Source organism: Anopheles maculipalpis, chromosome 3RL, assembly GCF_943734695.1.
Source record: "Anopheles maculipalpis chromosome 3RL, idAnoMacuDA_375_x, whole genome shotgun sequence".
Classification (NCBI taxonomy): Eukaryota; Metazoa; Arthropoda; class Insecta; order Diptera; family Culicidae; genus Anopheles; species Anopheles maculipalpis.
This window is the reverse complement of record NC_064872.1, coordinates 90,590,502-90,618,447: the sequence shown is the minus strand read 5'-3', so window position 1 is coordinate 90,618,447 and position 27,946 is coordinate 90,590,502. Positions and strand designations below refer to the sequence as shown.

Here is a 27,946-nt window from a genome sequence, read left to right as displayed (position 1 = left end):
CTTGTTTGTTTTGTCAAAAAGGAAGGAGGTTTCAGTTGCTTGAGAAATCTCTTGCTAAGATTGCCTCTGGAAGTTAACCGTTGGCCGTAACTTAATTATTTTCTCAGCTGACTTCGTTTTTCGTAGTTTTGTAGTCGATTTGCTGACCAATTATTGGGCCGTCTTGCCGGTGGAAATGCTAACTACCCACGGCGATGGTCAGTAAGTAATCTGTGTGTCAAAGCCACCACCCCGGTACAGACGGCGATGACGGTGCGCAACTGTCAATCGGGTCTTGTCAGCGTCAACGATCGCAACATGCTGCTTTAGGGTAATAATCTGCGTACCGCAATCTCTAGCCCTGTTGGGGGCAAATATTGGGAAACCATTCTTTATGATGCCTTACCAAAAATTCATAACCTGTTGCCTCTCTGCTCTCTGCTCTGTTCTGCTAATCGGTCGCTTTAAGAAAGATCTCGGAGCAATTTCGCTTCCGAAAGAGCTCGCTGTTCATTTTTCATCCCCTTGACTATGCGTCGATTTTGATGTATCTCCCCTTCAAACCCCCGTGCCTCTTGAAGGGAAGCTGAAAGTGAGACAAAACGATATCAAAACTAATCAATCACCAGCAAAGTTCGTTCGTTACACCTACACTGTGCGGGTTTGTTGGTCTAAATGCTGTATTGCTTTCGTAGAACACTCTTGTCGTCGGGGTTATTATCTTTTCACCTTTTTCAAAGTGCCATAGTTATGACAACCCCGAACCCCGGAGGCCGAAGGGTCATGGCTCTGGTGGGTTAGACGTCAGTAGACTAGCGGTCTGTTTGACAAGGGGTTAATAAGACTACAAACTATCCGAGACGAGACGGGTCACGAAAGAATTTAACCACCGTGAAGCAATGATAAATTGTTACCCTCAAGCAGAAGGCCACCGGCTACAACTAGAACATGGCTTGTTAGCCGTCCGGTGCGTTAGACGTGCCACAACTTCCCCCTTCCGTATGGCTGTGAAGTGTTCTGATTTATATCCAACAACATTTTATTGGCTTTACGCTATCGAAGCACATGCTAAAGCGACTTCCTATTGTTTTGCGTATTATGTTAACAAGTAGCATTTCTCCTTGCTCTGCTGTCTATTAAATCTGCTCCAATATTGTCCTGCACCCACCAGTTTTATGTGCCATTTTTGGTAGCTCTCCTGCCACTGCGCACACGTGGTGAAGATTTTAATGAGGCGTCTGTACTAGCGAGTTTCTTCCGTTTGCTAAACCATCACTTTGCGGTTGCCCACCGGTTCATTATACCCCACGGACTTACTTTTTGCCGGTGGAGGAAAGTTTGCCCGGAAATCATACGGCACGCATTTAAATATCGGAGCATCGAAGCTTGCACAGCAGAAAGCAGGGAAAGTAGTAGTGTGTCGATTTACGTCAACTGAAACGTCAGTCCTCCGATGTGGTCAACCGAATATAACTACTGCAACGCTGATGAGTAACCGATGCAGAAAGTGCAACAACATAATGATGATGACGGGTATAGCACAACTTTTCGAACCAGCTCGAGTCTCTTGAGAGAAAATTGTAGTTCCGAAAAAATGTCGAGAAACAGATTTTACCCCATTACACCCAAACCCGGATGTAGCGGAAGTTAATTCAATCCTCCACGAATTGGACGTCAAAAACCGAATATGGCATACAAACAGAATTAATAACAAACGAAAAGGGATTAGCGAACGGAGGAGATTGGTAACGGCCAGAGAAGCTAGGGGGTAAAGTTTCGAATGATGCGAGCTTTTCAAACAAAAGCTCTACTTTGCTCTTATCACTCCCACAAGGAGGGGGAATCCTCCAGCGAATCCTCCCATTTGGTTTGAATGCTGCTGTGTGATTTAAATCTTCCCTTGATGTCCCTTTTAAACGACGAAACGCCTGTCACACGACCGTTATCTGGGTGGTTCTGCCCCTGTGAGCATAGCTGAGCTATTATCTCGTTGAATGAGCTCTCTCTCTGGTCCGTCGAGTGGATGCCGTTACGGTACCGGCGTCTTTCTTTTCCCGACGATTAGTTTTTTCCCTCGTGTCCCCTCCACTGTGCAAACTATTTCCATCAGCAGCTGATGTATGGCAACAAAAGGAATGTACACGACCGGTTGTAATTGACTGACAACGTGAAGCATAAAGTAATGGGAAAGTTAATTCATTCTTTATCAACAAAGTCTCCCGGCAAGGAGGATTAGTAGCAGGAAAATATGAGAACAAGGAAAATCTTTTCACTAATTCAAAAAAGTTAATTGAAAGTACATTCAACAAATTGCTTTAAGCTTTTTCGAAGTCCTCAGGACTCAGCAAGTTCAGCGCAAAAAAATCAAAATCAGGATTTCTAGTCATGCTTCTCTCAATAATTGTTTCCAACGAAGGCATTTTCATGGTTCATTATCTTTAATCATAAAACAATAAAATGATGATTCTGACTCACTGATCCGATGAATTGTGATACGTACCGACGAAATCCATCCACATTCACATCTAATTCAACCAATGTTCCTGTGGCCCCCATATGTGGAAACTGGAGAAGCGTTGTGGTTGTTGGTATTCAGTAAAAAGCTCGCCAACGAATCCTGAAAAGAGTAGGCAAAAGGAATCTGTCTGAATGTGTGGTTTTATTCTTCTGCCTCTTTAATCATCTTATTAAATCAGTTTTAAGAAGCGTCAGCAAAATGAATACCTGCACCTGGTTTGGTCTTATTTCATCGGAAACCAACGAGGATTATGTTATAAATGTAACAAATATGCTAATGGGTGTTACGGGTGTAACCGATTATTATCCTGTTGCGTGTTGCATGTCTGAAGCACAATTAGTAACTTTTACATTTTGTCGTTTTTTCTTTTTTTTTTAGGAGCTTTGAAGCAAACTCATCGGCAAAACTGGGCTAGAACATTATGGATGCTCAGCTTCGTTAATCCTTCCACCGGGAAGCCAAATAAATGCTTGGATCCTTTCGGACGAGCATCCGCTGTATGGAGCAGTGCGACGTAGAGGAGAGTCTAAGCAGAAGAAGCGCATCAGCAATTGACACCTTCACCGTACGCTCTTCGCCAAACGCCTTCCAAGTGTGGTGGTAATGTTGGTGTAATTAAAAGAGTTTTTACGTGAAAGATTACCACACGGACGAACGAGAGCGCGCGCGTGCTTGGGAGGAAAAATTAGCAAAGGCATTACTAACAATTCCCAAGTCCCCCTATCCACACGCCTTCCGGATAATGAACAGTCAACTGTTCAGAATGTCAACCAGCGTATGGACCGTTGTCGTTGTGCTGTTGGTGATTGGAATTGCGTTTGCCAGTAGCAGTGCCAGCTACAGCATGGTGGATCCTCAGCGTGTCCTCAGCAGCGCTGGCATAAGTCTCGGGGCAAACGTCGGCGGTGGCGGTACGGTCGGTGGCAGTGCGCTCAACGAGCTCGTCGGTAAGAACGCTGCAGGGAGTGCCTGCATTCATCAGAGTTGCTTTACAAACGCTCAACGAAACGTCCTTCCGTTCTTTTGCAGACACGACGCTACCGAAACCGACGGAACTTTTGCGAAATATAGTCGCCATACCATCCGTAAGCGTAACACGTGAAGATACCGCTGCTGACCTAACGTCAACGACACCATCCGTGTACAATGAAACCAGCGGCAACGCCACTGACAGCAGCATCCTTTGGAGGTGAGCTGAAGCCTGAATACTTTGAAACACGGTGGCGAAACAAGGGAGTCACGGATCTTTAGCTTGCAATACGGGAAAATGGGAATTTAGCTAGTCCTTTCACTAATTGCATGAGATACCGGGAGGGACTTATGGCGCTTCCGTGAAGTCGTCGGTTCAAAGTCCACGCTTCGCAACCGCCGATTTCGGAAGAGTTTTCAAACCGGTCCTTATCGAATTGATGCTATCTTCTAGGTAACAACAGTCGCTATCGACCGCTCCGCCTACGACGGAGACATACCGTTCAAAGTTATCCCTGTGTAATGCGATGCCTTCGCTCGAAACCCCGCCAACAAGAAATTATGCGTTTATTGGTTTAATTTGGCACCGATGCTTTGGAAAAAGTTTAGCAACAATCTAACCATCCTTCGTCAATAGTGAGAAAAACGGGAAAGTTTTTCAAAAGATTTCGTTTTCTGATACTTTGACACAAACCAATAGCCGCTCGCCGGAACAGGTGTGGCGTTACATTGGATGTAGTTTCGTGAGACGAAAAAAAAAGTCCTGAAAGAGCTGCTGTATATTGCTAGCCCACAACAAATCGGACCAAGATTTGTGCAAAACAAATTAACAACTTGCACAGATACCGGAGTTACCCACGAATTGGGCTTCAACCTTTTTTTTATAAAACCAAAACATGTTACATGACGTCGTGGGAAGGATATTGGGCAGGCGGTCCGTCCCAAGGACGATTAAAGTTTTTTGTTACATCGCAGCGCATATTTCCCATTAGGGTAAAGAAAACCACCTAAAACAAAGGTACCGCAATAACGATGTGAAACACCAGCTTTTGCGTGAAGGGATTGTTGTTGCACATTTAATATTTTATGATGGTAGGATCTTCGGCACCAACCGATGCGGTGTGTGCACCATTAGTAGTGGTGGTGGTGGGTCGTGCAACCCAGGGGGAGAGGTGGACGTTGGAGGTATTTATTTTTAGATAGTACGGGCGTTGTTACGTTTCCATTCCATTAATCTCTCGAATGTCCTTCCGACGCTTGCCAACCATCCGTACACGAGTTGCGATATTGCGATTCGTTTTGCAATGTCTATAATTCGCCACTATAATCCCCTTCACCTGTTCCATTGTCCATTTTCATCTTTTCTTTTGTGTGTTGTGCCGACACAGAAACAATTTCAAGAGACATCTCAGCGAATGGCGACGGAGCAAGGATGAATTCTTGTGAAACACAATCAACGCACTAGCATTACCAAATCAACGCCGCAAACACGTCGAATAGTCGAATGGTGACAGAAGTAACTCCTCTGCTGCCACCTTCTAGTCTCTTGTCCCGATTGTCGTTTGCCTCTTGTAATCAAAATTTATTCCTAAACCGAATCCTTCCTGTTCGTCGTCCGATTTCGTCCTCAATCACGGAACAGGCAGGAAATGTGGTACCAATTTGGTGGAACGCCCGCGACATATTTTTCATCAAACGCTCTCGTGTTATTTTCTTCTTTTCCTTCCTTATATCCTTCCCTCGCACAGCAAATACATCGCCCGTTCCGGATACGCGCTACCGGTGGATCCACTGTTTGTGGCCAAAATCAATCCCTTCTGGCTTCAGTTCGAACCACCGTCCGCCGGTGAACATTACGGGCTGGCCGTGTTCTACTTCCTGATGATGCTGTTCGGTGTGATCGGGAACGCGCTGGTGGTCTTCATGTTCTACAGGTAAGTGGCCAAAGACTCTCCACCTTCATTCGTGCATCTATCTTATCATCCTTGTCAACGTGCGTGCCCCGTCGCTTGGTCCCTTTGGCGACGGTTCGTTTTATTGCAATGAAGACAAATTCACCTACAACCGATTGGTGGTGGTGGCCGGTTTTGATGATTGTCGTCGCTACGCAGAAAACGCGCCTGATGTAACGGATACAGATGTTGTGATGAATATTTATGTAATGGTCGCAGGACGACGCCACTGGGCAAACACAACGCGTCCGTTACAGTGTGCAGTGTTTTTTTTTATGCTTTCATTACAATTTGTGCTGCGGTGGCAGTGGCCAGACAAGGGGACTGTTTATTCGCGGGTGTCTGTTTATTTAAAGTGGTTGCTCGTGATTGCAGGCTGGCAATTATATGAATTTTTGAAGAACATTACCGAATGCAGTGCAAGCTTAAGCAAACACATTTTAGATTGCAATCCAACAACAGTCCAACTGGCACAGTTAGATGCAGTTGTGTGAGAGTCGGGACAAACAGGAAACAATGATCATTGCCAAATGTAAATGTTCTATGCAATATGGATGGTTCTGATGTTTGCAATCAGTAGTATGCATTAACACACCCTGTTTACTTTCCCGGAACTATTTATAAAAAGGTTCTGCTTGATATTGATACACGTTTTGCCCGGAACATGCCAGGAAAGCGCTTTCCAACGATGGAAAGTAATAAAGGGCTCCTCCTTGAAAAAGTTATTTTCTTAAACGCCTGAAAGTAGGCAAGTACTCGTCTTGGTGTGAAATATTTCAATTGAAAAATATTTCTCTTTCTCTCTCTTTATCACAATACTCCAATTATGAGTAAATTCAAGTGCAAAAGCAAATGAATAAAACTGAATTTTCTCCTGTTTGTTAGTCTGTTGTAAATTTGCATTCTTCATCTGCTTCTTCTCTACCACCCATCCATCTATCTAATAATCTGTTGATCATAACAATCCCATGGATTAAGTTCCGTTTTACGGACAACATATCATGCCGACAAGCGGGGGCCCATTGCAGAGAGAAAGAAAATGCTCGCCTGGAAAAGTTAGTCTGGAAAAATAAATTTTCCATACAAGTATAAATCTGCACCGAACACGGAAAGCACGACAAACACGTTTCGCTTGCGGCACCGTTGAAAGGCTTCAGACAGCAGCAGCACCACACCAGGCAAATGAATGAACTGCTCAATGAAGTGTGGAAAATTTTTCATTCCTTTGTCCGTGCTTTTTATAGATCCTCAATTTGTAAACTTTTGCATAAGCCGCCCGCCAACAAAACCTGTGCAAGCCAACAACCCACCCGTCCTGGACGTCCCCTCCCCCCTATAACGAAGCGAATGCGAACTTCTCTCGAACGAGTGAAAAAGTGAACACGAACAAACTTCTTGGCAAAGGATCTCCCGAACAAACAAACAAATTTCATATTTGCTCACTTCGTGTATTCTGCTGCTGCTGGACCGAGGGAAAAGAACGGTCAGAATTTAGTCCTTATTCCCACACACGCACGCGCTTTCCGCCGGCTTCCCTTGCTTCCACCAAGTTACAATCAATCAAATCGATTTTGAGGCTCGGAAAATGGTCACCGGTCAGCAGCGCTTGTAACAGCACAAAGCCCTCGATATGTCTTTCGACTACAATTTTATCTTAATTTCTTTCTCCAATTTCACGCCCGTAATGAAATGTTTTGTGCGATTTCATTTCATTTTTGTATGCTTTTTTATCTTTTTTCTTTTGTTTTTGCCATCTTTTTTTATTTTTCATTATTTTTTTTTTTTGCTGTGGTCTATATACATTCACACTTTGAACTTTTGTTCTTTTTTTTTTTGGTTGATGGCTTGATTAGTAGTAACTTAGTAGTAATCCATTAGGTCCCAATAACACCGGGTATGTGGTTGTGTAGAGATGAGATAAATTATATGTGTGTATAGAAAATTTGGTGTGTCAGCTACGAAGCAGAATTCACTCGATCAGCTCCGGATCCGTCGTCGGATCGTTGAGTGAAACTTCCTCCACTTGGGCTGGCGCACTCGGTTCATCTTGCTGCTTGCGATTTCTTCGGCAACCACGCTTTCCATGTTCACCCATTTGTTGAGTATCTTCTTCGTGATGATGGTGCCGATGATGGTGATGATGTCGTCCACGGCCACCATGTCGCTTGAGGAAGTACGGGTTCAACTTACGACGTAGATACTTTCGTACCTGTTTCTCCATCTCCTCATCTGTTGGGGCTTCTGAATCGGAGTTCGACGGTGAACTAGATGAGCTTGTGCTGGAATCACTGCTAGTGCCGCTGCTCGAAGATGAGCTTCGACGATGATGATGTCGCTTGCGCCACTTTCCACATGGGCGCCCTTGACGACCCAAGCCTTCCATCATACCGGCGGGACAGCCAGGTACACTGAATGGGTGACCTTTTCCAATGCGTCCACCCATCCATGGTGCGGCCATCGGTCCAAAGTGACGGGCCGATAGTTCGCGCCTATGGTGAGCAGCACTCCACGGCCCCGGTCCAAAGGCTGGTGGTCCGAAAAAACCACCCGGGTGCTTCATATGTCCATGATGTCCATGATGTCCATGGTGTCCATGGTGTCCATGGTGTCCATGATGTCCATGATGCCCATGAGGTCCACGGTGTCCATGATGATGTTCCGGGGCAGAATCCGAATCCGACTGGTGATGCCGATGGCGTCCATGTCGATGATGACGGTGACGATCATGTCGACCATGCCCAACCTTCCATCCATGCTCTCGCTCGAGCTGATGCAAATGCTTTCTGTATCGCCGATATCGTTTACCGCAATGTCTCGCATCATCAATCGCCAAACCAGCGAAACCTTGGACTATATCCTCACCACCACCATTCTCCACCGTTAGGTCCGCTTCCTTCGATGCTGCCAGCGTAACCACGTCGTCAATATTCGTTAGCTTTTCCGCCGGCTCCTCGTGCAGCCGATTCTTCACCGGTCCAGGCAGCAGCCCTATCACGAACCGATCGATCATCAACGGTTCCAGCAGGGCGGAATCAAACTTACACTCCATCGACAACGACTTTAGACGGGCATACCACTCCTTCACACTTTCGCCACGCTGTTGCTCGGCCCGATAAAACTGTGCCCGGTGCCGAAAGATGGCAATCTCCGGTATAAACTGACGAGCCAGCGCACTGCACAGCTCCTCGTAGCTCATGTCTTTGGCTGCCTTCGGATGGCAGAGACTGCGCAGCGTTCCGTACGTCGACTTACCGATCACACTGATCAGCACCGGAACACGATCCTTTCCTGCGATCCCATTGGCCCGGAAGAACTCGTCCAGTATCTCTTGATACACATTCCAGTCGTCCGTCTCGCCGTGAAACTCGGGCAGGATAGTAGGCGTCTTTTTAGCCATGATTCTGTTCGTTGCAGACACTTCTCTTCACTAGTAGCGCTTGAAGGCGACTGTCTCGGGGGTTAACTTCTTGCACGTTGTGTGTTGTGTTGAGACTCTGGGGATTGTTTTCCTTCCTCACGTATTTGCGTATTTGCGTCGGCTGTTTGTTGCAACAATCGAATGTTAACGCTTCTCTGATGCAGTGGCTGCCCTTCCAGTCGGCTTATATACTCCTCCGGTGGTGGGGGCCACTTACAGCGGTCTCCTATCTATTTTGTTTTTGTTTCTCGATTCTACCGGCAAAACAAATACAATCACATGATTGCGTGCCCTGCGCACCACCACCCACCCATCCCACCAACTCCAACCTTGGCAGCGATAGTTGATGAGTCATCGTGTCCAATTTCACCACACACATACACAGGTTGCGTCACTCGGTCAGTGTGTGCATTAGTGTTTAATCTCATTTCCTGAAATCAACCCCAACTCGGAAAATAGTGGCGTTTCGAGGGGGGAGGTAGATGATGCTATTAGTAGAGGGGGAGCTTAGATAATAACCGGCTTTCTGATGTCATAATGAGGTGGTCAAGGGCGACGGGGGGGGGGGGGGGGGGGGGAGGTCAAAGCGTGATCACTCAAGTAGGAGTGCTGGCAAATCGCGATCGTTCAAGTTTTCTCGCAACACTTGCAGTGCAGTAGTAGTAACTCAAGCTTGTCCTAACATGTTTCAACTTGTCGAGACTATAGTGCCGGCTTATCGCAAGCTGGACGTCATATGCACTTCCCATTGGAGCGTGCAAACCTATCGTATGAGTCATTCAATTATCAGTAGTGGACAAACGTTCAATACGTTTTTTTACAAAAAATGCTTATGACAACATGAACAATATTAAAATACATTACCGTTATGACTCATCATCGAAAAAATACACACGACAAACAAATTCCTTCATGCGTAAACACAATGATGTATAGAAGATTGAATAAGTTCTGCACATTTAAAGCAACCAACAAACGGATCATCATCCATCATTACACCAATTCCAATTCGTGCCATTATTTCCCCCGGTTTAGAGAGTAAAGTAAAGAAATTTTATGGCAACTACATACTACAGCTTAGGGTAAATGACATTAGCTCATCATCATGCTGACAGTCGTCTATGGAACAGGGGAAGGGCATATGGGAAGGGCACAACATAACACATACACATACACATAAACGTTTTCGTCAGTCAGTGAGGCATCAAATAGTCTTCTCACACCATTCTTCGCACGAAGTGTCACGCCATTTGATCATGTTATATTTAAGGCAGAGATTAAATCGTCACCAGCATAATTGTCATAAAACTTCCCCGTGGAGAAGTCATCTCCCTGGGAGTGGTTTGTTCATTAGATTTGTTCTGCTTAGTTGAAGATCATTTTTGGGAAAATGAAGATTTTAAGGACACAGTCCGCATTGGCAAACAGCTTCACGTACACCAACCGTCATCCCTCATCACGTAAAGCACATTTTCTTTCACCAATTTACATTGAAAGCGCCTCCAACTCCCCCCCACCCCCCCCAAACTCCGTCAAAAATTTAACACAAATTATTTTTATCGTTTCACACACTTGCTGCTGACCCCCCCGATCATCCTGTAGGTGATCGTTGGGCGCTTTTATTAACGTATTTGCTTAGACTACATATTAAGTAACTTATAATTGAATACATTATGGTTATTTTTGTTTGCATCGATTCCACACCTAAACCACACTTTGCGCATGCATTCACAGAACCATCTCACAGTGGGGCCTCCTACAGAGGGCTCATCAACGTTGCTTTAACGCAACAGTACAATATCAAAACATTATCAGTCCTCGGTCGACTGGACCTTCAGTGCACACTCCTTATTCACGGCCAGCTCCAGCGCCAGCTCGAGCGTTAAGCCCTCGTTCTCTTCACACAACCGATCCATGATCATGCCACTACGTAATCCGGTCACGAACTTATCCAGCAGCACCGCTTCCAGATTCTCGCCGAACCGGCAATCGACCGACAGCTTTTTCAACCGCCCATACCACGAGGTCACCGATTCGAGCGGTTCCTGGCGCGAATTGTAAAACACGGTACGCTCGCGGAACACGGCCACCTGGGGCGAGTACTGTTTGCGCAGCAACTCACACAACTCCTCGAACGTTTTCGTCTTGGGCAGTGCCGGATGGCACAGATCTCGCAGCGTTTTGTACGAATCACTACCAACGACCGAGATGAGCAGCGCCGTACGCTTCGTCTCCGGTATTTCGTTCACCTCGAAGAACTGTTCCAACCGTTCCTGGTACACGTTCCAATCGTCGTACCGTCCGCAAAACTCCGGAATCGAACCGACCATTGCCTGCATCTTGAGCGGCTTCTAAAATTTCCTGAATAGACGTGTACGTTCAAGCGCGTGCAGCTGTCGTACTAAACAGTTCCGGACGAGTGTGAAATACGTTTATAAACCGACTTGTATGCGGACCTCTCCCCCTCCCAGCTATGTGACTATGTTGCGTGGCTATAGGTGTGTATGTGTGTGTGTGTGGCGCCATGTCCCAACTGGCATCGGATGCATGCTCCACATACACACAGGATGGTGGCCAGTGTGAGTGCGTACGACCTTATGTAGGAAACAGCGAAAATGACATCATCTCACGGTTTGAACTTGAAGCAAAATCGATGCTTTGTCGCGACGTGTAGCCCATTACACACATACCAATGTCGATTCCGGCCGGCATTCGGGGAATTCTTAAAAAAAAAAACACAATTTGACTCAACTGACTCACAAGCCAAGGAAAATAGGGTTTTGCCAACCTTTTTCCGACGACTGCTGTGCGGAGTTTTACAGTAAACTATATCTTATCTTATCAAGGGATGGATTATTCTTCCCTTAAAAAAAGTCTGTAAAAGCAAACCTCTGTACAGGTTGATGCTCTAAAGGTTTTTCACGAAACTGTACCGAAACCGTTCCGAAATTATTGTTACACATAGGAAACGGAAAATAGTTGCATTTGATAGTTGTCATTGCAACTAATAATAGACTTTGACGATGTGCATCGATGAGATCAACCTGATGTTGATGATCAACCATGCAATGAGTCAGTGTGCAAATTGCACAACTAGTCTTAATTCTTCTAAAAAGTCCACTCTCCATAACTGTATCGAAAGTAGTTGGCGTTCTAGCGAATAATGACGAAATTTCTCCATCATTCATTACCATGTCCAGCTTATCGTGTTCGTGATACGTGTTCCTGGGGTACTTTTACTTGTAAATAATTAATTATAATAATGATTAATTTTATCATTCTTCTGTCGTTCTGTTTAATGTCATAGCTCAACCACCTTCAATAGGTCTGGCGATTCAGTGGTGAGGTCTAGCATAACAAACTTGTTGCTGATACCACGAAATTGGATGCTACGGGAAAACGGTCTGGAAGGGATTTGAACCCTGATCCTATCGTGTGAAGCCCGATGCTGTTGTCACAACTGGGACCCCCCCCCCCCCCCCTCCCATATTACTAACGTATGAAATGAGAAAGCGTCGTATTTGTTTAGCATTATTTAGTAGCCTATGGGAAAAATATGCAGCACACTAGATGACTATTTGGGTTTATGGATTGGAAAACCATTTTTGACGCTTTGCTAGTCGGTTACATATGGGACAATTAAAAAGCTAGCCAGAAAAAGCGTTTTTCTCTGAACTTGCTACAAAAGACAAGTCCCCACACCACCAAATGTCGGGGCTACTTTCTAAAGGCAAATTGCGATTTTTATGACCTTCGCTAATTGCGTATTTTCCCAGTATGTCGGTATTCAACTGGGTCCAAGTAGCTCTACAGGTACTGAATTGTATGAGACTGCGCCGAACTCATACCACCTCTAATCCATCCCTTTGCAGTGCAGGAATCTCTGCTAACGTGTGCGTGAACTTCGCTTCAAACCTGTTTGCGGGTGGGTGATCGTTGAAAATGTTTGTCGGTTTCTTTCTGTCGTTAAATTGGCGAAGAAAAATGCTAAGCTAAGACGAGCTAAGAAACGAGAAATGTGCGTGTGTTTGTAAAAATAATTCTTATAAGCATTTATTAAATACTCTCGCGTGATTTTTTCTTACACATCTATTCGAACAGTTGTTTTCTTTTCTTTATCCTTAAAACCCCCCTCCAATCCCCTTTCTCTCACTCTCTCTAGTCCCCACCCTCATCTTCGTGGTCATCCGCATTACGTTTGGCTGCATTCTTTCCTCGTCTTCGGTTCCGTGTTCGTCCCTTCTTCTGCGAACCATCCTCACTCGGTGCGTCATTTCTACCGCCGCAAGCACACTTGCAACAGTTTCCACCGCTTACCACTGCAGGGTGAGCAGGGGCCGGATTGATGTAGGCCGATTCCCGTACGGCACACTCCTTGTTGATCGCAATGTCAAGCGCCTGTTCCAGCTGCAGCGTTTCATTCTCTTCACACAACCGATCTAAAACCTGTCCCGGCCGGAGTCCGGTGATGAATTTGTCCAGCAAAATCGCTTCCAGGTTGGAACCGAACTTACAATCCACGGACAGCTTCTTCAGCCGGCCGTACCATTGCGTCACGTTCTCGTCCGGGTTCTGGGTGGCGTTGTAGAAGTGTGTCCGCTCGCGGAAAATGGCCACCTGAGGACTGAACTGTTTGCGTAGCAGCTCACACAGCTCCTCGAATGGGCGATTCTTGGGCAGCACCGGGTGACACAGATCGCGTAAATTTCGGTACGAGTAGCTGCCGATGCAACTGATCAGGAAGGCACTGCGCTTTTCGGGCGGCACATCGTTCACTTCGAAGAACTGCTCCAATCGCTCGTAGTACACGTTCCAATCGTCATACTCGCCGTTAAACTCTGGTATGGAACCAATCATCTGTCCCGCCATGATGAATATTACGACGCCGCTTGCTCGTCGGCAGTGACCGTATTGCTGTGCTTTCACGATTCGACCGAGAATGAAATGGAACAAACGTGCGACGATGTTTCCTGGTATATCTTTATACCCGTCGACAGCAGCCTAGTGTGCGTGTACAGTAGAAAGACCATTTTACATCCACAATGAAACATTCAAAAGCCGGCAATCGCTATTTTGTATCCGAGCAAACTCACGCACACATACTCGCGCGCTTGCTGACTTCGTAAGAAGTAGGCAGTAGCCGTATTTTGATGATTCATGTCGTGTGATGTCATTTTCATGCATTTTTGTTGCTCTGACTGCTCTGACGCATATCGAAATGTGATAAAAGGCGATAGCAAAACATAGCACGACAAAAATGATATTATTATTGCGTTGTAATAGCCTCAGTTGTACAATAAGGCAATCGGAAATGCAGATGCAAATGAGCGCGTATTAATCAATGAGCTTAGTTAGCTGAGCTCAGAGGCAACAATGCCACAAGTCTTCACACGGCAGGACCGGGCTTCAAATCCCATCCGGACCATACCACCGTAGTAAGGACCATAATTATCCAACTACGTAGTATCTGAACAAGAAGAATCATTTTCTCTACTCTAATGTGCTCAATTACTTCACCTGCACTACTCATAATGGACACATAATGGGCGGCATAGCCTTTTTTCCCGCATAACATCGGGAAAGGGTAGTTCGATTGATCCGTCTATTTATCTATCATCACCTCATCTCATCCTATTACTTGATTGGGCCACCCCCAAGATTATGTATCGTACCATACGCTTCCCCTTCCGATTTTGCTTAGAGAAAGAGGGTAAGGCTAATTGTTATCATGCATTGCGCTTTCTTGTTTTGTATCGTGTTCTCAGGTATTATATTCGTAGGGGATGGGTGTTGGTAATGTTCTCTTGCAGTTTAGTTGATTTCAACATACCTTAAGTGGTAGTTCGTGCGAACGGAGAATCCCCCCCGGTTTTCGCTTGTGATTAGTTTCCGAAAGGTGGCCAATATAGCTCAAGTGTTAGTACGTGACACATCAGAATGGCATATCCGGTGATTGCTATCAAACTGTGGCGGATGGTGCAGGCGGAGGGATTTAACATTCCGATACAGCTGATTGCTAGCATGGCTATTGCGCTCGGGCTGATTAACTGTTGGCAACAACCGAAGGGTATAATTCTACCGAAATCGGCTAAATAATGTGTTTGAAAAGTGTGTGTTTTTTTTATTGGAAAAATTGGATTAAACTAAAAATTATTTCTTAATTGAAAAAAGACATAAAAGAATAACGTGTATTCGTGTTCGTGCGTCACCCATTTATGGACAATTTATTTTTGCCAGTGCAAAATGAGCTTATCTCAACGCGAGACATTCCACGAATTTGCAAACTAAAGATGGTCGGGTTCTCTTCAGTGCCCAACAGAAGGAAACGTGTTTATTCTTGTTTTGTTCTGCAAATTCGCTTTCGAGCATCGAGCAGCAACCACAGATGTGTGGAGTGAGTGTTGCTACACCAACACTGTTGAACATGCACTAGCGCACTAATACACAACGCGCGCGCATCGATTGATTGAGTTGGTGTTAGTGTATGGCGGCAGTATCACACCACTGTAAGTTGAGTGTATAAAAGAAGCAACCATATCTGCGGCGAAACCAGTTCGACTGAAACATTCCACCAGAAGAGTGCTGCCGCGTGCAAATTGCACCTTTGTCGGGACACCCCAGGCCTGGGGCTACCCGTTCGGGCTGTGCCGGTATAGCCCTGGGCCATGGTTGATCCCCCCGGGTGTGAGGGACAGCTGCCTGTGAACTGCACCAGTGTGAGAATAGTGGAACATCCGGGTGGAATCCCGTAATCTTCCCGCCCCATTATGGAGCACGTGACATCATCGGAAATGTGATCTCGTGTGACCGTTGACTGCCGGCAACGCTCGCATGTGCCCCACGCGCCCCTCGTTACCGTTTACCAAGACGTCGGTTGTGTAGGAACGTCCATTCCTCCTCCGGCTTCTTGTGCGTGGTGTGTGCCGTGCCGAGAAGAAGACATCGTTACCGTTTTGCCTCGTGATTGAGCGTGTGCTGCGTGAGGAAGAAGTTACAGAAGGTCCGCGGGATGATGCCCGCACGCAGAAAAGCCCAAAGTGCATTCATCATCGTGACCCAGACGTCGTGTATCGGTGGAACACAAGATGGACGGGGCGTCCTTTTCGTCCGGAGTAACTAGTAAATCGGTTTCATGGATGAGTGAAAGATGGCTTCCATTTTCCATCTTGTCAGCCTGCAACAGTACATGTGTGTCTGTGTGTGTATGTGTGTGGACGACTTGGCATCATCATACCTTGTGCCTGGTGAACTCTACACAACCAACAGCACCTCCTGGTGTGTGGTGTTATAACCACTGTGGAACAACGAGCCTGACGCGTCATGGAGATAATGCTGCTGCGTCAATGTATAAGCTGTGGCCTGCCCCGCAGCAGACCTTCCTTCTACACTCCCCGCGTTCATCCTGCCGGTTAATGAGTGCCTCAAGTTCCGGAATTAGTGTCAGATGGGGCGTTACATTACGTTTGCCTTGGTGTGCGTGCCTGCGCACACTAGCAAACACGGGAACAGTTGACAGTTCTTTCGGGGACTGCCAACAATCAACGCTTCTGATGAAGTTCGCTCGCGTGAACTGTGTTTAGAAGCAGGCGTGCCACGGGGACACGCACTACAAAATTTCCCCCAACATGCGGAATTTCGCCACTGCGCGGAGTTCTTCACCTTTATGCTAACCGAAATGTTGGCAACAAACCCCAACGGTCATCGCGCCTCCGGGAGCGTATGTACCTAGAAGAAGAAGAAGAAGAAAACGCATTGGGAGCTGCTGATGGATGGCGAAGTTAATGGCTGAGAACATCAATCAGGACCATACGGCATGTTCAATTCTCCTCCGTGTGTGTCGTGCAGAAACGATCGAGGTCGTCATCCGTGTGTTGCGGCGCGCACCCGTCGATGGAACTACCAACAACCTCCGGAGAATATAGCTGCCATTCCTATCCACCCTTTGGCGGCTTAGAAGTTTCTGCTGCGCAACGTGACGCCTGTGAAGGGAACATGACGAACTATGCCTCCCCGTCGGTTGGCTGACCATTTGCAACTACTACACTGTGTACCGTTCGCCGAGACAACGCTTGCTGTGGACGCACGTGTGTGTGTGCGAGTTTGATTCCCCGTTCGATGTTGACGCTGCTGGACTGACGTAGTTGGTGTGTATTGGTTGCGGATGTCCGTCTGGAGTGGGTCGAATCCTCCACCATCTCACCACCGTGTTTCTCAAAATTCCGCGGCATGTGCGGCCTCCAAGAGTGCGTCAAACAACGACTTTTATGACAAGTGCGTTACTTCGAGGCAAAATAATTCTAGAATTGGGTAGAGCGTACTCTTGGAGGGTGCCGTTTTGGATGCAAGCAGTGTAGAGAACCCTCGAAGTCCTTATAACATATCGTTCCAGGGTACGCCCTTGGGACGTCACTTAGAAAAGAGCAAATAAATATTTGTTCGCCAAAAAAAAGATCAGTGGTTTATATTGTGTACGAAATGATGACATGGATTTGTTGATTCTTCGTTTCATTTTGGCTTATGAGGTAATGGAACAAATAGGAACCTTGGCATTACTGGTTGAATGAATTTTTTTTCTAATGAAGTTGTATTAAAACTCTTTCTATTGTAATTTCGTTGGGATAAGGTTATGTTTGGGGTTGTTCTTAAATTGAATAAGATACCTTTATTCCTTATTTTAACGTTTACAACCGGTTCACATTTTGCTACGATTCTCGTTATTTCTTTGTCATCTGTGTGGCTATAGCGCAACTCGCTCGAGCATGTGAATTTCCCTTACAGTAGCGCCATCTAGTGGAAAGTAGCATTTCTATGTTCTTTTCAAATATTTCGCAGAGAATGCTTATTCACAGCATCTTCGATTGTTTTGTTCCTCATCTGGTTTTAATCCAATCTTTTCGGACACATATTTTCCTCCTTCTCAGATACCGCTCGCTGCGTACACCAGCGAACTATCTGGTGATCAATCTAGCTGTGGCGGATTTCATCATCATGATGGAGGCGCCCATGTTCATCTACAACAGCATCCACCAGGGTCCGGCTCTTGGCTCGGTTGGTAAGTATCCTGGAGCAAGAAGAGCAAACAGCGTTTTTCACTAATTCTGCAACCTTTCCATCAACACTCTACCAGGTTGTACGGTGTACGCGTTGATGGGAGCACTTGGTGGAACGGTAGCAATAGCCACACTAACAGTCATCTCGATCGATCGCTACAACGTGGTCGTTTATCCGCTCAACCCGAACCGATCAACGACCAAGCTAAAGTGTTACATCCTGATCGCATTCACCTGGGCGTACGGACTACTCTTTGCCGGCTTTCCAGCCCTAGAGATTGGACTGAGTCGCTACTCGGCCGAGGGTTATCTGACGGCGTGCAGCTTCGACTATCTCGATCGCACGTACAAGGCGCGTGTGTTCATGTTCGTTTACTTCGTGTTCGCCTGGCTACTGCCGTTCATGATCATCAGCTACTGTTACGCCCGTATCCTTATCGCCGTCATCAACGCAAACGCCATCCAGTCGAGCAAGAGCAAGAACAAGACGGAGGTTAAGCTGGCAGGGGTTGTCGTCGGCATTATTGGGCTGTGGTTTGCCGCGTGGACACCGTACGCGGTGGTCGCGATGATGGGTGTGTTTGGGTACGAGAAGCATCTGACGCCACTCAATTCGATGATACCGGCAGTGTTTGCTAAGATAGCGGCCTCTATCGATCCGTACTTTTACGCGATGAACCATCCCCGCTACCGGCAGATGTTGGAGCGCATGTTCTGCAATCGTGGTGCCGACCAGGGCAACTCGCAGTACCAAACGTCCCACTACACACGGGGTGCTTCCCGTGCTGGCGATTCGGATGGTGGCGGCGGCGGGGGCGAAGAGTCGGGTGGCGTTGGACGTGCACCGGGTGGTAATACTGCTTCGATACGGGGTGGCACCGGAAGAAGCGGACGATTGATCTCGGCCAAGGGTATGGCAGGGATCAATGCGTGTAGCGGAAACGGTGGCGGTGGTGGTGGTGGCGGCGTCAAGGCGCTCAAGAAGCAGCTCTCGAACGGCGACGAAACGTCGCTCGAGGTATCGCTTGAGATGTAACAGTGCTGCCGGCGAGGAGTTCAGCTCCTTCGCGTGACGGACGACTACGAAAACAGTGCCTTCGTGTAGAGTAGCGGTAGCAACAGAAGAAGAGAAAAAAATTCGACGACGGGTGGTAGTTATGGTGGCTGGTGGACGGAAACGAGGCGATGCTGTAGAGGGCATCGTAATCACAGCAAATTACCGGAATCTGAGGGAACCGCCGCCTCATTAGGGTGCGAAGAAATGCAAGAGTCCTTGAACGACCTCAACATTGCGGAGGTGGTGTGGAGCAGCAAACGAAGGATAAAAAAGCGGGATAAATGAATGGCATCATTTTTCGCTTAAGAAAGACGCGTAAGTTTTATCATAACGTGTCCCATACGTACGAGTAAACAAAGTGTCAGTAAATGGCAGCAGCAGCAAAAAAAAAAAACTGACAACGATACGTGTAGCCAGGGATGAAGAAAAAAAGCGAGAACTCAAGTCTGAACGTAAACGCCGAAATGATTTATAGAAGAAATGTATCGACAGTCGCCATGGGCGAAAACAAGTGGGAACTATAGTTGTGAAATTGCAACTTGTTTTTCAACAATCCCGAACCGAGTATTAATGTATAACGCGGAAAAAGCGCGTCAGTAAGAGATGAAAATACCGGAGAAGGTATCTTCCATTGTGGCGCCGTCGCCGCGGCTTCCGGTGATGGATGTGCTTTATTGAGAAATCACTAAAACCATAAGCTCACCCAACGTTCGAGTGAATGGGTCAAGCAAAATTGGTCATAAAATTGGCCATTGCTTTTTTGGCACCCATCGTACGTGGTCGCGGGAGACTTTTTCCCCCCAAAGATAAACTTTTCCCGCTTACACACAGATTGATTGTTAGTTGCAGTGTGCCGCTACCTACGTTATGCCGCTTGTGATAGGTTCTGGTTTCGGAGGACCAAACAGTGAAGGAGAGCAGAAGTCGAAAAAACGAAGAAGAACGTAGAAAAGACACACAATAGAATGTTTGTGAATCTATTACGCGTGTTCCCTCCCCCCGTGTCCTTTCTCATCGGCGTAATTTATCGTCAGTTGCCAGATAAGAGCGGGAAAGATACATGGCCAATCTTGGGTGAAGTGTAACGGAAAAAGATGGCGCTTCGCAGTTACCAAAAAAAAAAAAAGAAAGTGTAAAAGAAACACGCCAACTCCCCCTTAACACAGTACCAGTGTTGGGCCAGTGAGTCGGGGGGCTTTTGAAACGAGCGACAGCCACCCTTGGCGGGAGGTGACGTGGGTTCAAAACATGATTAAGTGGTTGTTTTTGCTACCGTGCAAAGTTCAGCCGGAAGTTATCATGCTAAGTGACATCCTACTCGGCTCGGCTGTACCGCAAGGCTCTCGGGTTACCGCGGGTTAAGTGTGGTGCAAAGTTCAGCTAAAAATCTTGCCTAGTTTCCTACTCCCTCTCCCACCGATAATAATTTCTTCCTACACCCGTCGATTAAACCATCGCAATAATGTTGAAATGGTTTGCTTCTGTTGCTAGTGGAGAAAAACACTTCTCTTCTCTTCTTTGCCGGTCATTCACGCAACCAGAAATGCGGAGGGACCGTTACTGGTCGTAAATTTTGATGCCATCGTACTATTTGTTCGGAAATATGGTACCTACGCATGATGGTTCTCGGAATTCCGACCGACCGACCCGCCGTGATCTCTGAGGCTCGACTGCTGTTTTGGGGATGAATATTCATTCCCTAGAGTTCGCTTATCGATTAAAGGGAGACGCCATATGATCCTGTCTCGTTGTCGTGCGTCATGCGTGTGTGTGTCTGTGTGTGTTCAGTGTAAGTTGCTACTTTTCACGTTGCGATATTAGTTAAAATTCTAGAGATCACCCATTAGAACAAACACACTAGAAACACACGAGCAACTAGATTGTTAGCAAGAGCAAGGTGGTGTTAACCGCCATTAATATAGGTGTTATATTTTCCCCACGCAAGATCAATTATAGAACAAGGTTAAGACAAAGGTTTTAAATGTCCAAACACAAATGTTCAGCAACATGCAAATGTGCACAACGTTCGTTACTCAACCCGATATCTCTGTTAGTAGAATCTCACTAAACACAGAAAAACACATGCCAGGAAAGAGAGACTTCCTGACTGGATCGTTGCCCAGACAACAATCCATGTAAGCTTTAATCTGTAGCTTATAATGAAGCTTTTAGCGTAAGTAAAAGCTTCCCGCTGAAAGTTCGAGTGCTTACTCTCGCGCACACACACACACCGATACAGCTGGAAAATCGAAAATGGCGCAAGCTTTCAGCGGAGGAAGGCTTTGGAGAGAAATTTTTTGTTTTCATTGAAATGTTTCCTTCCATCCGGAGGTGGTACGGTGGAAAATAAAATTTTACAACCCCCATTTCCTCGCGATTATAATGGGGTAGTTTTGGAAGGAAGGAAAGGAGAAAAACACGTTACTGAAAAAATTGTGCCTTAATTTTACCCAATTGGCTGAACCTTTTTTAAACAACCGGTAGGCTAGACAAATGACGAATGATGTATGTTGTTCGAACTACACAGCAGAACCACCATAACTACAGCAACCGATACCAATCTTTTATGTTTTTGGCTGCATTACACACTGTCCTATGTAACAGATACATTTCTTGTAGAGACGCTATTGAGGGACGGGAAAAGAGAATGCAAGTAAACGAGCTTAGTGATGCGAGAATGGAATCGAAAGTATAAAATTGTGGCAAAAGAAAGTACAAAGCGATGGTTCGTGTGTGCGTGTGTTATGGCGTTGAGGGTGTCAAAGAAACTGTTTCACCGCACTGTTCTATCATCAAATCCAGACCTATAATAGCAAAGCAAATAGTATAAAATAGTAACCAAACATATAGAAGCTATTTTTATGTTTACGAAATGAAACACAATTCTTCCATATACATGACATAATAATGATGGTACATAACAGAGTCAAACAAACCAAAAAATAATAATACCAGCAAACTGTGTAACTGTGTTAGACGAGACAAGAGAAGTTATGGCAAGCAAGACACGTGTTTTGCTGACTTTGTTAAAACAAATATGAATGTATTGTTAGTATCTAGTGCAGTCTAGCTGAGAAAGTCAATGATATATTTTGAAAAACAGTTAAAAGTGGTCATTCACAATGCACTAAGCAAAGACCGTTTAATCGTCCAAGTTTCATTGTAAAGCCCGAAATTTTTTATCAGTTTAGTTTAATTTTATTGAGATATTTTTTAAATTTAATTGAGTTCGAGTAGTGTTGCTCTTTTTTACCGATTAATTTGATAATAATCTCAACTTGCTGATAGTTTCTACAAGCGACCAGGCGCCTCCATTTAGTTTTGCCTCGCTTTATTGGTACCATTTAGCGTGGAATTTTCGCTATCACCTCCTCCAACCAATCCGACACGAATCCCTTCCCCTAAAAAACCTAATCTTGATGATAGTCCTTGTTAAGGAAGGCGAAAATTAGCGTCAAAATATTTCATCCAATTATCGAATGCACGCCACAAACAGCAAACCGCACGCGCTCGTGTTCAGGTGCAAGTTGTAAAGAAAATGATAGCAACTTCACACCTTCCTCGAAGCAAACCACAGGACCCCTTGCTTAATAAGGAGTACGTGCCACGTCAAGTCACGACATGCAACAACATCACGACATCCTTCTGCGCTCTAGGCAACCGAAGCGCCAACAGCGTTTGACGGCGTTTGACTCCAAATACCGGTGTATGCACGAAATTATTAGCATACGATGGCCAAGTGGTGACGTAGTGACGCAGGTCACAGACTGGCCAGTGTTAAAATTCAAACCCTACTGGCATCCTCAAGCATTGTGTATACAATGCTAAATGTGTGTGTTGTATACGCCGTCGATTTTGACACGTAGGCACACGCGCTCGCCACACACCATCTGTTTTTCATTTCCGCACAACGGAGACCGTGTTTCGTTCTCTTCAACTCATTGTCACGGTAAAGAAGTGATATGAGCGAGCAACGTGAGCAGAAAATCGCTCCCGTTTACTCACACACAAACACTGACAAAGCACGCGTTAGTAGAATACATCATGACAGTTCAGAAAACATGAACATCGACGGGCGCGTTACTTTCCAGCTAAAAACGTAAACAAATGCTGTTCGCTCTCTATCCTTCTTCACACACGCTCTCGCGTGCTCGCTCTCACGCGTGCTTATCTCTCTCTCATCGATCGCCGTACTAAGAAGAGTGCGTTGGTTCTCTTAGTAGGCGTGCAGCCAGTCTCACTCTGCAAACGTCGCGCAACCGAGAAGGACGCCATCGCTCGCAGGCAGGCATCATCAGCCAGGACAGCGCTAGAAGAGTGAAAGCAACTTTTGTCCCCCCGGGGGTAGGTTAATGCCACCAGGAACCAGCTATTACGAGCCGCATCACCGGTTAGTGTACTGTTGAAGTGCTTCCATGTTGTGGGGAGGAGGCACTTGAAAAAAGTCGTCCGCCAGCTTTCACAAGAGTAGCTTGCCCGTAGTAGGCTGTGTTTGCATGGTTAGTAAGTGTGTGTATGTGTGTTACGAAATGCGAATAATGGCTTGACAGACACGAGCAACAAAAGCGGAGGAAGCCGTTCACTTACTCGGCAACTAACTTGTGTTCGTCCGTGTTTGTTAGCTGTTCGTGCGTAAATCGTAACATCTTTTTTCGAGTGCCAAAACACCCTCGGCCCTTCGTGATACACGGTGTTTTGTAAGTGGTGGTTGTCAATCGCTTCCTGCCATTCCCTTCGGCAAGAAAAGGGGGTGTGTGTTTTGTAAAAGTGCAAAAATTTGCCCATCCTCTCACTGTGTGTGAGCAGCAGCGGTGAGCCCCGAGCGCACGCAGCAGCCGTGAGATGTGAGAGCGTGAGATTGTGTCGTATTGGATGCGTGGCTAGTGTGTGTGTTTGTTTGGTGGAGAAAATGCAATCGCAACGTCAACGCAACCGCGTCTTCTGAAAGGGAGCATATGGAATGATGCTGCGTGCAGGAATCCTAGTAACGCGACGCCAGCTTGACCGCTTTACGGCTTCCAACTGGCGTTGCTGCTACCAAGGCTGTGAATACAACCCGGCCGGCCATCAGTGAGGGGGTGTAGTGTTTGTGTGCGTGTGTGTCTTCAGGGTGTAAAACATCTTGCAAAGGAGAGCTCTCCAACCACCGATCAACAAAAGGCAAACGGAACTGGTGGACACTGGAATGCCCACCATTCGCTGCAACTGGACATAAGGATACAAACACTCCGGACCATAGTGTGTGATTCCATCTGGGAGCAAACATCCTCACATCAGCAACTTCAGGTTAGTAGTAGTACATACACAATACCGCCTTCTAGATCGCTTTTTACACACAAAAGCAGTTCACCTACTTGGCATCACGGCGGCTGTGCTGGGTCGTTATGACAATAAATTGTCTGATGACAGTTGTCGTCCACTCCCTCCCCCCATACCCACAAGTCCTTGAGCCAATTCGACCGTACTGTAAAGCTTAAAGTTTTCCCACTGAACCTCCCAAAAACTCGATGCCAAATCGACCTTACGCTGCTCGAACGTCGACAGACGGCAAGGGGCGATTCCGGTGACCTGTTTGCATTTCAATTAGATTCCTTTTGTTGACGCCTCCGGAAGGACAGTGCCGAAAAAAAGAAATCGGCCAAAAATCGGTTGTCCCCACACACGCCCACCAAAAGTTCGGTATTTGCAAAAGACTTGTCGGCGACTGTTTTGTCGTTTGGGGGGATTTTTTAAAAATATTTCTAAAAGCAAAGGTTCCTCAGTAGGAGGTACTTTCGTCGGACTGCGTGCAATAGGACTGTAAAGTCCAGTCGAGAAGGACCCATTTACTGGGTTTTCTCGTTTAGGTGGAAAATGTATCTCGCCATTCGACAATTTCATTCCATTTCCCACACGAGAGAATCGAGAATCGTGCCTGAGCAAAACGGAAATGAAATTAGAGCTTGAAAACAGCATGTTGTAATCGATTGGCTGAATTGTGTTCTGTTGGAACAAGTGGAACAAGATCGTTCCGGATTTATTGCTAACTGCATACGGTCTCTGACCGTGGCAGGTTGGTGCGTTCATGCATATTTAAAATTTAATTTAAAGCTAACACAGAACATGGCATCACATTCACATCCTTCCTGTACGGGAAAACGTCCTCCAGAGAGGAGCGAATTGTGGATCGATGATTTGATTAGTTATGATAAATTTCCTTTCCCTTGATTGATTGTGTTTATTTGCTATTCCCTGTTCCCCCAACAAAGCGGGAAATTTTCAATAATTTACTATTTCTACTTGATGGTTCGATATCTTGTTCTTGCGGCTAGCGGATGAAGTGTGTTTGTATGGAAAACTATTGAAACTTTGGCACTTATTTAATACCTTTCTTGATGAAAAATGCTTTGCCCACGGGCTATCCAACTCTGGGTGAATGTTTCGCTGAACTTTTCCGGCAAACGTTTGATCAACCGTGCTGTGCTGGCCGCCGATCCTCATCGTCGGCAGGCCTGACCGGCAAACAAACCGAGCGAATATTTACAAAACAGGCGCAATAAACAGTGTTGTTTGGACCTCTGTTCCGTGCTGGACCTTCCTCATGTCCCCGGCCGGTCTGATACAGAAAATTAAGCAATCGCCCACTATTTCTGCCCTGCTGCCTTATTTCACATGGCGAAGGTTGTGGATGTACGTTTGTTGATCCCGACCGTTCTCTGCCCGTTCCATCCTAAACTCACAGCAAAACCACAAAAACACCCCAAAGCAAGGTGCTAGATAAATCTTTCATGCTGATAAAAATAAACTCCAAAGCGAAACGAACGGAGGAACACAATCCGCGGTTCGCTCCGGTTCCATACCATTCGGTCATTTGCGGGATGGCCATTTTAATCCACCGACAGCCGTCTGCTTTATGGCTTACTGACTGACTCACTGCTTTTGGTGGCCACAGCCGACGCATTTTTCATCTCATCTGCGCCATCAGTTTTATGGGTCCACTGGCCACTGTGTGAACGTGCTGGGAGTTTTTAATTTTGATACTGAAAAACTGGATGATCGTCGGCGGTGATCGTGCGGTTGCTTTCAGCTAAGTAGCAGCAGCAGCAGCAGCAGCAGTTCGTCATAATTTATCATGCCCCCGTAGATAAATGTATCAAACGGAGATCTGTGTGCGAGCTGGGAAAATGGAATAAAGGGGGTGGGTATGGAGCTCCAACTCTTTGCGGGAGAGAATTCGTTTTTAATTAATATCAATTATGTTACATCCCACCATGTGTTGATGAAGACTTTGTTTTAGGATCAGGAATTAGATGAGAATTTCTATTGGATGCGCTGTCTCTCCCTTTTTAACCTTCTTCTTTGGCACAAAAAAAAAAAAACTCAAAAGATTGTGTGTCTGCAATTTTCGGTCACTTGACTTGAGACATCGCTAGTCCTACGTACGAAGAGATGGTTCAGATGGCATTCCAGAGCAGGTTGCACGATTCCATAAAAAAAAACAACTTCAAAAACTTCATGAGTCCTTGTATAGTTATATAAATTCCACAAAGCAAAATGTTCGGATGCTCTTTAGTGAAATTATTTTCTAGTTCATCAATTAAAACAACTCTTAGTAGGCCTGAGGCCATTAAATGGCTATTAAGTCTAGTAGACTTATTGCTGCGGCAGCTACGTGGTATCAGCAAGCTTAACAAGTTATTAGATGGTCCGGATGGGATGTGAACTACCGAATAGCTTCTATACGAACCTGAGAGATTGAAGGGTGACAGTACTTAGAAGGAATGTTGGTTGGTTGAGGAGTTGATGAAGTCAGTTGTCGAGCTCTACGATCGGTAATGGATGAAGATCACAGAACTGAATACTGTAGGCACATCTAGGTTACGTGGGTTGGTCATGTTATGTGAATAATATCAGACAAATCAAGTCATCGTGAGGACATGGTCTCATGGCTAGAGAAGAAATGTTAGAATGCATTGCGGTGAAATGTATGTTTTAATTTGAAGGTAAATACTCTTAAAGGAATGAAATGCCGCATCCTTCTCCACGTCTCCAGAAATTTCATTCCAATTCGATGTGATTGACTTTAGGCTCGAATTAACTGTACTCAGTCGATAGTTACCATCCTGTGCCCGTTCAATGCCTACACCTTTCACTCCCGGCAGCAACATTGTTGTGGCTACGACTTTGTTGTTTAATCGATAGTCGTCAAACCGAACGAGGGCGCCTTTCGATTCCGAACACACTCTCTCTCTCTGAACCAAACCACCTACCTTCTTGGTGGCAAAATGTGCAAAAATAAGACAAAACAGCAACTTCACCAGGTGCAGTGGCCCCAAACACTGCATGATGCACCTGCAAGGGGACGGATGGATTGGATGAACCTGGAGGTGGCAGAGCCGACCTCGTCATCATTGTCGGCGTATGTCACATGCGTGTACGGTGGTAACTACGACAGTGCAAGACAGTGATGCCACCGGAGAGATGGCACACTATAATTAGCCGCTGCCAAAATACCATGACCTATCCCATTCATCGGTCGCACGGGCCTTGATGCTGCTGCTGCGGTGACGTACTTTTACTCTAGATTAGTCTTCACGCGCGCGGCTGTCTCGCGCTGATTTTAACGCGGCACAACAAAGTTCAAGCCGTGGCCGCCGTGGGTGGTCCGAAGGGGTGGCAGGGTGTCGACAGGAGGAGGAGGAGGGAAAATGTTTCGAAAATAAATCCACTTTAAACCATTTGTCGTAATTAAGTGTCGCACGGAAGACAAAAATGCTACGGAGAGAGAGAGAGAGAGAGGGACATCGACACGAGAGACGATGCTGCGGGGGAAAGACGGGACGGGGTATGGCGAATTATTTGCGCACCATTTGCGTGCCGAGCGTGGTGCAAACTTGCCAAGGAATTACACACACGCACAACACACCCCGCTTCTTCGAAAAGGATGATGGCCCGGTGTCACAGATGGCTTTCTTTTAAAGGTTGCGATAGCAAGAAGGATCGGAAGCAATAATCTAATCATCT

At 46.1% G+C, this 27,946-nt stretch overlaps 4 protein-coding genes across 5 annotated transcripts in view; 1 reads left to right on the top strand and 3 right to left on the bottom strand.

Moving 5' to 3' along the window:
• LOC126562462 (carbonic anhydrase 7) overlaps positions 1-27,946 on the bottom strand; it is a 139,703-nt gene that overhangs the window by 31,800 nt on the left and 79,957 nt on the right. The gene's annotated exons all lie outside the window — the stretch shown is intronic.
• LOC126561989 (opsin-2) lies at positions 3,232-19,041 on the top strand. Its single transcript, XM_050218390.1, has 5 exons — positions 3,232-3,444; positions 3,527-3,686; positions 5,215-5,400; positions 17,758-17,888; positions 17,964-19,041. Exons 1-5 carry the CDS (start codon positions 3,240-3,242, stop codon positions 18,920-18,922), a joined length of 1,641 nt encoding a protein of 546 aa, XP_050074347.1. The 5' UTR covers positions 3,232-3,239; the 3' UTR covers positions 18,923-19,041.
• LOC126562173 (filaggrin-like) lies at positions 7,388-8,819 on the bottom strand. The gene has a single exon (XM_050218607.1). The coding sequence runs from the start codon at positions 8,813-8,815 to the stop codon at positions 7,388-7,390; it is 1,428 nt and encodes a 475-aa protein (XP_050074564.1). The 5' UTR covers positions 8,816-8,819.
• On the bottom strand, positions 12,994-13,714 carry LOC126562923 (uncharacterized). Its single transcript, XM_050219524.1, has one exon. The coding sequence runs from the start codon at positions 13,703-13,705 to the stop codon at positions 12,995-12,997; it is 711 nt and encodes a 236-aa protein (XP_050075481.1). The 5' UTR covers positions 13,706-13,714; the 3' UTR covers position 12,994.

What these genes read in the sequence shown, in the direction of transcription:
- LOC126561989 (XM_050218390.1), top strand. Translation starts at nt 3,240, where the DNA reads ATGAACAGTCAACTGTTCAGAATGTCAACCAGCGTATGGACCGTTGTC. An exon ending in GTGGTCTTCATGTTCTACAG is followed by an intron (nt 5,401 to 17,757) that starts GTAAGTGGCCAA and finishes CCTCCTTCTCAG; the next exon opens with ATACCGCTCGCTGCGTACAC. An exon ending in TCCGGCTCTTGGCTCGGTTG is followed by an intron (nt 17,889 to 17,963) that starts GTAAGTATCCTG and finishes ACACTCTACCAG; the next exon opens with GTTGTACGGTGTACGCGTTG.
- LOC126562923 (XM_050219524.1), bottom strand. Translation starts at nt 13,705, where the DNA reads ATGGCGGGACAGATGATTGGTTCCATACCAGAGTTTAACGGCGAGTAT.
- LOC126562173 (XM_050218607.1), bottom strand. Translation starts at nt 8,815, where the DNA reads ATGGCTAAAAAGACGCCTACTATCCTGCCCGAGTTTCACGGCGAGACG.